The following is a 12,650-nucleotide window of genomic DNA, read 5'->3' on the forward strand; positions in this document are numbered from 1 at the left end:
CCCAGAAAAGCCTCTGAGCCGCCCTCGCAGGCTCACCTTAGGAGCCAGGAGGCAGGGGGTGGGGGAGGGGGAGGTCTAAGTCCCGGGCCCAATTAAGAGATCAGGTGGGGAAGGGTTTGGGAGCTTCTAAGGTGAGGAAGCCCCGGCTGATCCCGCGGGCTGCTATAAAGCGCCGTGACGCCCCAAGCAGCGCCAGGGCTGGCAGGCACTGGGGACAGGGCTTTCCGGAGCCATGACCCAGCGGTGGGGCCCCCAGAGGCTTGCAGGCGGGCAGCCGCACGCCAGCTTGGAGGACAGCACCCGGGCGAGCATCTTCACCTACACCAACAGCAACGCCACCAGAGGTGAGCAAGCGGGCGCCGTGGAGGCTGGACAGCCCTCCAGGGACACCAGGCCCGAGTGGCCACGCGGAGGGCCGCTGGCCACCCACCCGCCAGGAAAGCTCTCTTCCACACACGTCAGCAGCGGCCGAGGTGGTCCTTCTCCCTTCACCTTCATGATGCCATGAAATTGGGGGGGGGGGGCGGTCCTTTCTGAACACAAAAGGACACCGTAATATGCAACTTGCCTTTCCAAACCACACAGGCTTCCCAGACCTTTTGCGAACCGCTGTCCCGGGAATGCTCACTGACTCTTTCCTTGCGGTCCCGTGCCGCTAGTGAGCACCCGTTACGTTCAGTTCTGGCGTGTCTCTCTGGCCGCACCGCCCTGGCTTCCTGGGAAAGAATCCAGCTCGGACTCAGTTTTGCACCTCCCGAAGCCAAAAGGAGGCAAACAGCAGGTGGCCCGGAGGAGGGTAGGTGCCTTCTCCAACCTCAGGGTCGGAAGAGACGGGAGTGGCCGTCCTGTCCAACTCTGCCCCCGGGGCCTGCAGACTTCGGCTGCACGTTCTTGGGGAGGGGACTCGCTTGGCTCCCAGGGCAGCCTTTCCACTGGGAGGTGTCCCAGGAGAAAGGGCTCGGGCCCAACAGACACCTGAAACGTCCGCGGAGGCGGCCCGAGTTATGCCCTGGAAGTGCACCAGTCCGAACGCTTTGCGTGCAAGCCTTGCAAAGAACCGAGGACGTTAGTGACCCCCTGCCCCTGGCCCCCCTTCCCCAGTCCCTCCTCCAAACCAAAGACCACCCCATCTGTTCCTTCAAGGACGTCTCAGGTGCCATGGTTTCCAGAAGCCACACCAGCTCCCTGACAGCCAGGGTTCCCAGGCCAAACTAATTGAGAACCCTCAAGTCTGCCCTGACCTGATCGTTCTGTCAAAATGTCCTTGATGGCGACACAACAGGGCCCTCCCTGGAGGCCCCTGGGCCTTCACTGATGCCTGAGATTCCTTTTTGTACATTTCCCCTGGCAAAATTCAAGTATCTAGCAAACTGGACCCACTCCTGCTGATTCCTGGAAGCAGATCTAAGACATGACACCATTCCGTCTGTAAATCTTCAGTATGCACCTGTAAGAGGAAAGGACTCTAAAACATAAACACAATGCCACTGTCACACCTATAAGGTAACATTGCCTTGATATTATTGAATCTCTTAACCAGTGTTGAACAAAAGGTCGTACATTTTTTTTTTACCTTGCTTGAATCAGGGCTCCGATAAGGTCCACACGTTCAGATCGATCATTATCTCTTTTTGTCCTCTTTGAAGTCAGGGGCTCCCTCTCTACCTCCTTGTAATTTATTTGTTCAAGGGAAGGGGTCATCTGTCCCCGGACCCCTCCACTTTGGACTTGCTGATGGTTTCCCGTGTGTGGCTTCCCATGCCCCTTCCCATCTTGTTCATCATTATGTGTCTGTAAATCTGTAGTTGATCTGAAGATCTGCTTGGAGGCCAGTTGGATCGGTTTTGTGTTTGGTTGGATCTCCTCACCGTCAGGAGGGTGCCCCTTTTTCTGGGGTGTTGGCAGCTGCTGAACTCGATGCTTGGACCCACGAAACCACTGGGGGTTGCAAAATGGTGACATTCTGACTTCCTCACCCTGTCTTCATCTATTAGCTGGAGTCCTTGGATAGACTGAAACATTCCCTCATCTACTCTTGGCTTCCCCAGGGACACAGACTGTATGGGAAAGGCAGGAGAAATGCTTCTTCTTTCCTTTTATTTCTCCCACTCCAAAGTAATGACTTGGTTTCCCAGTGGAGCCAGTTGGGTTTGACCTCTGGGTCTCCTTTCTCTCCCACTAAGAATCCTGTTCTCAAGGGCTTTGCGTAGAAGAATAAGAATATGATTCAATTACTCATTTGCTTTTTATCACACACACTCACAACGGTCTCAGAGTAATGACACCGACACCACCATTGACAACATGCATACCCAAAACTCAACATTTGGACAGGTCTTTTCGTCCTTAGGGTCTATGCCACCAGGTTCGAATAGTCAAACTAGTGCCCTTCCAAGTCGTTTAGAACAGTCCCTCTCTGTGTGATTATGCCTCTGAGTGGATATGCATTTAGGTTCATTTGTTTTATTTTTGATTTTCAGGGATTGCTTTTTAAATTTTAATGTTGTTTTAAAATCGTGTAATAAAATATTCACAAGGTTCCGAATTAAAATCTAGAGAAGAAGGTATATTCACAGAAATCTTGCTTCCTCGCCTGCCCCCACACCCAATTCACTCCCTCCCTGAATTTCTTCAGAACACCTTCCCCCCGGGAGTTGACCCTGATACCCTTGTGGTGCCCACTTCTTTATGAAGTTGGTCCTGGAGAGTTCAGAAGCGAGGGGCAGGCTGGGACACGGGCTCTGCTTGCGCCGCTAGAGGACCCTCCCCTGTGACCTCCCACATTCGGAGCAGTCCATCCCCTCCCCCACTGTGCACAGCCCCGTCCCTCTTGTCCCTGCCCTGTCCAATTTGGACTCGGCGGACTGTCCGGGAAGGATGCTCTGGCTGCTTCGTTTTGAAACTGTTCAAAAGCTGGAGCGTTCCGTACACCTCCCAGTCCCAGCTGCTGTTCTCGGACTAACCCGCTGTAGTTTCTGGGCAAGACCCGTTGGCAATTCGGGGTCCTCTGTTCTCCGGTCTATCAGCAGCCCCGTGGTTTCCCTCCACTTCCTTCTGTACGGAAACTGATAGCACGCAGGCCTTCGGTGGTCAGAGGTCTGTCCCCAGGGGGCCTGTGCCACCTAGCATGGCTGTGGGCATTGCTGATGGGTTTCCAGGAGCTCCCCGTGAAAGCAATGAACAAAGCTCACGCACAGGGTGCTGGAACATCACGGGTGCTGTGGGGTCTGGTTGTGCTGGGGGCGATTGGCATCTACCCCAGCCCTCCTAGCCAGGGGACCCAAGAAAGCCCTACTCTTGTAAAACTAGTTCGAGCTGGGCTTTTGTGGCACACAACTGAAGTGTCCTGGTAAATGTGGGGACTCTGCGTGGATGCTTTCCTGGGCATCATAAGGCTTTGGTACACGGCGGCAGGCGCTGGCGTATCATCCCTTTAAGTATTTTGCCAAAAATGATGGTGGTAAAAAAGGTCCTTCGGCACGACAGGTGTAGAGCCGCTGCGTTGTAATAAAGGGGAGTTACCCTTCCTTTTTCGTTGCGTGTGTTTCGTAGGGCGGCTGTAACAGCACCACACGCTGAGTGGCTCACACAAGAGAAACTCCTTGGCTTACGAGGAGTCTGAGGTCCGGGCGTGGGCCGGGTTGGCTCCTTCCGGCGACTCCGAGAGAGAGTCCGCTCCGGGCCTCTCCTCCGGTTTCTGGCTCTTCCCGGCCATCTGCGGCGTCGCTCGGCCTGTGGAAGCATCGCCCGGATCTCGGCCTTGATCTTCACGTGACCTTCTCCCCGTGTGCGTGTCTCTGCGTCCAAACTACCCCTTTTCGTGAGGACCCAGTCCTACGGGATTGGGGCCCGTGCTAATGACCGCACGGTAACTTGATCATCTCTGTGCAGACCCCGTCTGCAAATAAGGTCCCCTCCACAGGTCCTGGGGGTTACGACCCCGACATGTCGTTCTCATGGGGGGACACCACTCAACCCAGAACTCATTCGTTCATCCATTCTCTGAGCACTGACTGTGCGTCAAACCTGCCACATGGGATACGACGAGACGTGCGCGTGGGTGGCTCCAGTACAGTGTAGGATGTCACACAGGTACACTGAGGTGGCGGTCCCAAGGGGCTGAGTTGACACTCGGCTTAGGAATCCGGAAAGGCTTCCGGGAAGCAAGGCCATCCGAGCTGGGCTTTACGGTATGGGAGAGAAGAGGACCGCGGTGCAGGGGAGAATGTGAGCAAAGGTCCCACGACAGAGAGGCATGCAGCAGTCACGGGAAGCAGCGCGGCGGGTGCAGGGGTTTGGGGGAGCAGAGGCCTGCCCACGGCACCCCAGAGGGCCGGCCCGTGTACGGGGGTGGCAAATCGGTTGGGGGGGGTGATACCTGGCATAGCTGGTGAGGAGTTCGGCTTTGTTAAGTTCAAGGATGCCTGTCTGGTGGGCCACGGCCTCTGGCATGAGACACGGATGCCTCACAACATCCGTGAGGTTCCAGCACTCCATTCCATCACAACACGGAAGGTTGTTCGCAGTCGGGCCCGGCTAGAGGGAAAGAGCTGGTTGCAAAGGCAAGGGTAGAGGGCAGGAGGGCGGGAGGGTTAACGCGACGCTCTGACGAGGAAGGGAGGGCGGGGCGGGCACAGCTGTGCAGGCGGGTAACGCCGATGCCCAGCTCCTCTCCCCGCGCTGTACCTCCTGCCTTCTAGGCCCCTTTGAAGGTCCCAATTACCACATCGCGCCCCGATGGGTGTACCACGTCACCAGCGCCTGGATGATCTTCGTGGTCATTGCGTCCGTCTTCACTAATGGGCTTGTGCTGGCAGCCACCATGAAGTTCAAGAAGCTGCGCCACCCTCTGAACTGGATCCTGGTGAATTTGGCGGTGGCTGACCTGGCGGAGACCATCATCGCCAGCACCATCAGCGTCGTGAACCAGATCTACGGCTACTTTGTGCTGGGCCACCCCATGTGTGTCCTGGAAGGCTACACTGTCTCCTTGTGTGGTAAGCTAGCCAGGGCCCCGGACTCCGGGAAGACCCAGCCTGCCGTGTGTAAAGGAAACATTCACGCGGCACCCCCCGGGTGTGCCCGCGGTGCGCATTTGAAGGGAGACAGACCTGTAGGGGAACCTGGGCCGGGGTCATCGTGGGGGGGGGGGTTGCAGACCAACAAGTGGGCATCCAGAGTGCCTACCCTGAGACAGGCCGGTCTAGGGCCACGCAGCTGGCATAGGAGGAGACGGACAATCCCAGAACAATATGGGAAGGAGGGCTCCGGTCACCCCAAACAGAAGTTCCACTCAAACTGGGGATGTGTGTTCTTTCAGCTCACCTGTGTCAGCTTTTCCCAGAGAAAGCAGCGCTTCCCGTTAGAGCTTTTGAGATCCTGAAACTGATCTCAGATCCTGGTCCCCATCACTCACATCTCTGTGGGCCGGGGCCCTGCTCAGGTCAACCTTGGCAGAGAAGAACCCATGTGGGGGGCACCAGGAGCATACGATCCCTTCCCCGAGGCACTCCCGAGTCCCGGAAAGAGGGGTCCCTATCCCAGATCGCGAGCACGGGGCGCCATCCGCCCCCTCAGAGGACCGTGTGCAGGAGGAGACGAGGGAGCACCCAGACGTTGAGTCAGCGAGATGAGAAGGGAGCTGGGCCGAGGTGGCCAAGGAGAGCAGGGTGCAGGCGGCAGCTGGGTGGGCAGAGGACAGGTGAGCATTGGCCGGTGGCCGAGCGGACTATGAGGCCGGGCACACGCAGGGGCGCGGACTTGATTCCGGGAGGCGGAGGCTGGCGGGAGAGACCCGGGAAGAGGCCGAGTGAGAGAGCAAAGGCCGTGCCCGCAGGAGCACGAGGGAGCTACCCCTCCCACAGGGCCGAGGGCTCGAGGCTGGCCTGCCTCCGGGCCCCCAGCCATCACACCACTGCTCTTCCGTTTTAAGTTTCCCAGGACCACGGGGTCTCCAATCCTGGGTCCTGAGCACCCACATCTAACTCGGGTTCATCCAACTGCCACCTAAACTGGTCTCCAATTCAGATTCTGAGAGGTGGACACGAAGAGGAGGAAAAAAAAAAAAAAAGACGCTAGGACAGCCAGGGCCTGGGGAAGGCAGGGGGACCCTGGCTGCAGGTTTGAATTGCTACTGCGCATCGGTGAAATGGGGGCAGGACACGGGGGCAAGATTGAAATGAGCGCATCGGCCCCTCATATCCCTGTGAGGTAGGTGCCAACACGAGGCCCACACACTGTACAGGGCAGGACGCCGCCCCCCCCCATATCTAACTGCCCCTCGTTTTACAGATGACGGCCCAGCGCTCTCCCAAAGGTATAGAACGGCAGTGACCAGGGAAAGCCTGCGGACCCCTCCTCAGAAGAATGTTTGCCAACGTGCACAATAAGATCCATAGAACTACAAAGGAGTCCCGTGATACCGAAATATAGTGATCAAAGTATTAAATATTAATGAGTGACATAGTCCTTCACTAAAATTATGAGTAAATGCATTTTTTAGAAGTATTGATGACACCATTCTTTATTAAAGTATCAAATAACCGGATCTGGTCTGACAGCCACTGAAATTTCAAAGTGGTAATGAATATGGTGATATAGGGAAGTGTCTGCTGCCTCTGTAAAGTGACCAAGTCGCAGGCACTGCTAATGCTGCCATGCTCATAATGGAAGGCGATGCCAAGGGTCCATTAGAGTTTTTAGTGGAAAAAAGCTGTCCTTTTTCCCGCCCCAGTTAATGGAGCCCTAAACTCTGCCCACAGACCTCCAGTGTCTAAGCAGGGCATGGAGACATGATCTCCACCCGCCGGGGGGAGGGCAGCGGTGGGAAATCTGGAAGCCTAGGTGAACGTGCATATGGGCCGAAGGGCCACAGGTCACCGGACACGTCCCGTTTCCTTGCCCTTGGCTGGGACCACGGCACCTCAGTGTGGTCACGTGGGTGCATGCATGGCCATCGGGAGTTGCGTCTGCATCCGAAGAAAGGCTGGTGGCCAACTAGGAGGAAGATAGGAGTCGGGGTGCCAGAGGCCCAAGAAGAAAGAATGGGGAAAGAGGGTGTCAGACAAATTGACCAAGAGGTCCACTGCCCCCTGGAGCTGAACACACTTTTTGGAGAATTAGGTTTTTCACATGGGTGGGGAGGATGTCTCTTGATCCTAAAAGCTATCGGCTGGTCTGGGTGGAAGAAGTGATGTTGGAGGCTCAAAGCCCTCATCTGCCTGCTCTCCCCTGCAGGGATCACGGGTCTCTGGTCCCTGGCCATCATTTCCTGGGAGAGGTGGCTGGTAGTCTGCAAGCCCTTTGGCAATGTGAGATTTGATGCCAAGCTAGCCATCGCGGGCATTGCCTTCTCCTGGATCTGGGCCGCTGTGTGGACAGCCCCGCCCATCTTTGGCTGGAGCAGGTAAGGAGGCCAGTATGTCAGGCATGCAGCTCATTTAGGACAGACGGTGAAGGACAGCGGGGAGGGTCAGACACATGACTCCACTTGTAACCGTGGGGTCAGTCGCTTCCTGTTTCTGGGCCTCCGTGGCCCCATGACTAAAGTGAGGATGGACCCGATGTCCCTGTGACCCCCTTTGAGGGCGCGGTGCCTATGAACATATAAATCTGCCTGGCTGCGACATGGAAATAGGTCCTGTGATCTCTGAGCCTCTGGAAAGGTCTGTTTCTGCCAAACATGAACGGCTCATGGGTGCACACAGAGAAAGGCGACAAGCTCAAGCCACAGGAGCAGCTATAAGTGAAAGCAGGGCCATCTCACCCACTCTGCCCTAGGCCTACGTCTCGCACATTCTCGGGGGCCTCCCTTTCAGAGACTTCTTGGGTTGTAGGTACACCTGGGCCCATAGGTCATTTGTGTCTTGGCCAGGCTGCTTCTTTGCGGGCTCAGATGCTATGTGTATTTTACCACAATAAAAACACAAGGGGCTATAAGACCAGTGAAAACGTTCTGGAACTAGACAGAGGTGGTGGTTGCACAATACTGTGAAGGTGCTGTCAGATTGAATGGCTCGCTTCAAAAATGGTTGGTGAGGGGCACCTGGGTGGCTCTGTCAGTTAAGGAATCTCGGCTCAGGTCATGATCTCGAGGTTCATGAGATCGAGCCCCACGTCGGGCTCCATGCTGATAGTGCAGAGCCTACTTGGGATTCTCTCTCTCCCTCTCTCTCTTCCCCTGCCCTGCTCATGAACACACACACTCTCTCTCTGTCTCTCCAATAATAATTAAATAAACTTCAAAAAAAAAAAAGGTGAATTCATGCAATGTAAATTTCACCTTAATTAAAACAAGCCACCAATCGTCCACCCCAAGTCAGTGGCATGCCTGGACTGGGGGGCCCCAGGGTGCCCTGCCTGCATCAGGACAGGCTGCCAGCCCTTCTCTCCAGGTACTGGCCCCATGGCCTGAAGACATCATGCGGGCCTGACGTGTTCAGTGGCAGCTCGTACCCCGGCGTGCAGTCCTACATGATCGTCCTCATGATCACGTGCTGCATCATCCCCCTCAGCGTCATCGTGCTCTGCTACCTCCAAGTGTGGCTGGCCATCCGAGCGGTGAGCCCCCGAACTCTCCTGGCTCTACCCCCTGCCGATAGGATCGTGGGAGCCAAGGACACTTAGGCTGGGACAGAGAATCTCTCTCCTGCCCTCAAAGCAGGCCTGAATCCTCCAATTCCTTTGGGGCTGCGCCTGCAGTCCTGGCTCCCTTGTCCTTGTCCCTACACGATGTGAAGGGACCGTCCCCAACTTCATGCTCCCAATAAGGGAGCAGAGCCGCATTTCTTCCGTGACCCGGGACGGTCCTCCCCTGGGTAGAAAGCCTGCCTTTCCCGGGGAGTGGAGAGCAGCCAGCCAGATCCGCGAGTGAACCCTGCAGATCAAAAGGTGCTTTTGAAAAGCTGCCACCAGAGTGACCTTGTCCCCTTCATGGGGCTGTGGGGCACGCCAAGGAGTGTCTTCACGTGTGCCATGTGCCACCCAGACCCGCTCTCCACTGTCCTCACTGGGAAGTTGACCCTGTCCCGGCCACCCCTAGCCCCCTACGTAGGCAGCCCGAGTGAAGGCCACAGGCTCCCTGCCTTCAGCCTGCATTGTGCCCCCACCCCGCTTCCTCCCCCAACCCCGCCGGTGGTCAGGGATCAGAAGCAACCTCACCAGCTCCCACAGGTATCCAACCATGGCTTGGGCCTTGTTAGCTCGGGGCTGCGTCCCTGCCCGCAGCAGACAGCGTCCAGCGTCTGTGTCTTCCCCCGATCGGCCCCTCAGAGTTAAGCATGGGGGGCGGGCAGGAAACACGCTGATAAGGGACCAGGCGAGGCTAAGATGGCCTCCTTAGCTCCTTCCCAAACTCCTAACGGGAGCCAGGCTAAGCCAAGAGCTTGGAAGGCCCTTCAAGGCCATCTTCGCCGGGGCAGGCTCTGTGCTACCTCAGAGCCTACACAAGCTCCATCAAGGCCGGCCCGGTCCAGCCTGAGCCAGGCTGCGGGCTCACTCAGGTGGGAGCTGGCCGCTGGCCGCTGGCCGCTGGCCGCTGACCCGCCTGGGGTGGGCCCATCTCCTCGTCTTCATGACTCCACGTCCCCCGGCCACCTGTCTCTCGCCGCCTCCCTGACTCACGGCCCAGGCAACGGCAACACGGAGCCCTCTGGATACAGAGCCCCGAAGGACTCTCCCACGCACCGTCCCCAGGCACGAATCTCTGTCTCCCCCAGGTGGCAAAGCAGCAAAAAGAATCCGAGTCCACCCAGAAGGCGGAGAAGGAGGTGACTCGCATGGTGATGGTCATGATCTTCGCCTACTGCGTCTGCTGGGGGCCCTACACTTTCTTTGCGTGCTTCGCCGCTGCCCACCCCGGCTACGCCTTCCACCCTCTGGTGGCCGCCCTGCCGGCCTACTTTGCCAAAAGTGCCACTATCTACAACCCCATCATCTATGTCTTTATGAACCGGCAGGTAAGTCACACCATTGGCAGAGCAAATAGGAATTTACCCCCGGAGAGCCCAGCGATGGCTCCCGCCTGGAATCATGTCGAGGGGGTGCCCGTTAATGACCTCCAGGACGACGACCGGAGAAGGCTCAGCACGTGACCTAGCCCCAGCCAGCCCTCCCCGTGGATCGTGTCGGAGTCTCGGCCCGGCACAGCGCAGTCGCACACGTTGCTGCTCTCCTGTTCCGTCGGCCTCAGGGTTGTCCTGCTGCTCACACCCGAAGGAGCGCCCGAACGTGTCTGCATTGACCCTGGCTGTGCCCTTCCCACTTTGATAGGCACAGCTGTCCTCTCAGTCTTCATCTTTCCGTTTTTAAACCCTAACCCCAACAAGGACGCAGAGAGGCCCCCCTCGGCTGCACCCGCATGCGGCTTTTGCGACTTTGTGGGTTAGTTCGAGGGGGCCCGCTGTGGTCCCGCCCGAGGTCTCGCCGGACGGTAGCCATCATGGGCCAGTATACTCAGCCTCAGCAGCAAATTGCCTGTGACTCCTAGATCCCCCGGGAGGTTACAGGTGACCGCTGAGGCTTACCATCTTCCAAGCACAATTTGGCTTCCTCTTCCTTGAATCCATCAAATCTACTTCGCCGAGATGCGATGTGTGACTTGATGGTGACCAGAAAGGTCCAGGGGCCCTCGCAGGGGCCTGGCATCGTGCCAGACCCAGTCCCCATTCCTTCCAACTAGCTCTTCTGTCCCTTCCCCCTCCCCCTCATGTCACAGTTGCTCCAAGGCCCCGCTCAGTCTGGCCTGGCCCTTGGCTCCCTGCAGAGTTCATTAAGCACGCACTCTTTCTGTAATGTTTAGGCATTAAGTAGGACACAGTTGATCCCCCGGGACTCCACTGTTGGCAACTCAATACCTAGAGTGTCTTTGTAGCCCTGACCCCTGTTTCCTGGTTCATGTGAGTCTCTTTTTAGGTCTGGCTTTTGCTTGTGGAACCCTAGGCTCTCTTGCCTTGTACTTGTACTTGTTTACTTGAGTCTCCATTCTCCCCTCCCCAAACTGGCCCTCCTAGACAAGACGTCTGCACTTCTGGACCTCTCCAGGCTTTTGAAGTTTGCTTTCACCCTCTCCACATTGTTATCCCTTCCTGTTGCGTCCTGAGAGAATTATCTGTAATGGAGCTCACGAGGGCAGAGAACGTTGCTCTTTTTGTCCACTGCCGATCGCCCTGAGACAGTCTGGCACACGGTGGACACTCAGTAGGTAGATGTCAAATGAATTCCTCAGCTAAGTCAATTCTCCCATTCAGTTCACTTCTTGTGTTACTGACTTCCGTAATTATGTGTTTTATTTGCGAGGGTTTTGATGTTGGAGGGAGCTGGAGGTGGTCAAGAATAGGCCTAGAATATACAGGAGATGCCCCTCGTCTGCAGTCTCAAGACATTGGGGTTATCCCAGTGATGATATGAGGTATAACTTGAGAAATGAATACATTACAAATCTCTTTATAGGGGAAATGCACTGGGGCCCTCTTGGTGCCAGAAGATTCTCTTGGCTGTAGACATGAAGTAGTAGCTAGACTGTGGTCTAACTAGTGCCTGCGTGGCCTCAGAATCGACGGGATAGAAACAAGATGACAATCACATCCCTTTTCACTAAAATGCCTCTGAGTCTCTTCCCAGACATTCTGGAAATGGGTCGCCCTATGCATGGGCCCCTTAGCTGGCGTCCTCTTTGGTCACTGTATAAGTTTCCTGGGGCTGCCATAACAAAGTACCACAAACTGGGGCGGGGGGGCGGGGCTTAAAACAACAGAGATGTATTCTCTCCCGATTCTGGAGGCCAGAAGTCCGGGGTCAAGGCGTGGGCAGGGTTGTTTCCTTCTGAGGGCTCTGAGGGCGAATCCGTTCCCGCCCGTCTCCTAGCCTCCGGTGGTGGCCAGCGGTTCTTGGTGTCCCTTGGCTCCTAGACAAGTCACCCCGATCTCTGCCTTCACCTCCACGTGACCTTCTCTGAGTCTGTGTCCAAATTCCCTTCTCATAATGACACCAGTGGTTGGATTAGGGCCCACTCCACTCTAGCATGACCTCATGGCAATGTATATCTTCATCACATCTACAAGGACTCTATTTCCAAATAAGGTCACATTCACAGGCTCTAGGGGTTAGTCCTTGAACGTAGCTTTGGAGAGGGGGGCGTGGTGTTACAACTTGACGCACAATGGTCACCATCAGAGTCTAAATTCGATGGCTCAGATGAGCGAGCAGTCAGGAGCAGACCATCCCCATGTGCGAGTAATAATCTCAGGCCTGCTCCAGTCTCTGCACGGGACTCTGAATGGTAGCGGAGAAGGTGCTCAGTCATCAAGGTGCCCCCTAATGAATAGCCTCCTCAGAATTCCCCAAGAACGACCTTTAGCACGGTATGCGGGCCCTTTCCGCTCTGCTGAGTAGCGTTTTCTGCCCCGCCAGTTTCGAAACTGCATCATGCAGCTTTTCGGGAAGAAGGTTGACGACGGCTCTGAACTCTCCAGCGCCTCCAGAACGGAGGCCTCATCTGTGTCTTCGGTGTCACCTGCATGAGTCCCTCCCGGCCATGACAACAAAAAGGTCTGCTTCCTACCAGAAAACGTAAACCCTGTCCCACACACCGGCACTTCGGCCACACACCCCCCCTTTGCCCCTTCTCCTCCATCCCTGGGGAATAAAAGTAG

The 12,650-nt window shown here is 56.3% G+C and overlaps 1 protein-coding gene across 1 annotated transcript; it reads left to right on the plus strand.

Annotated features, from left to right (window-relative positions):
* Window positions 1–232: 232 nt before the first annotated feature.
* On the plus strand, window positions 233–12,519 carry LOC125932082 (long-wave-sensitive opsin 1). Its single transcript, XM_049644489.1, has 6 exons — window positions 233–344; window positions 4,701–4,997; window positions 7,237–7,405; window positions 8,394–8,559; window positions 9,717–9,956; window positions 12,409–12,519. The coding sequence occupies exons 1-6, from the start codon at window positions 233–235 to the stop codon at window positions 12,517–12,519; spliced, it is 1,095 nt and encodes a 364-aa protein (XP_049500446.1).
* The last annotated feature ends 131 nt before the right edge of the window (window positions 12,520–12,650 follow it).

This window comes from Panthera uncia, chromosome X (assembly GCF_023721935.1).
Source record: "Panthera uncia isolate 11264 chromosome X, Puncia_PCG_1.0, whole genome shotgun sequence".
NCBI classification, from domain to species: domain Eukaryota; kingdom Metazoa; phylum Chordata; class Mammalia; order Carnivora; family Felidae; genus Panthera; species Panthera uncia.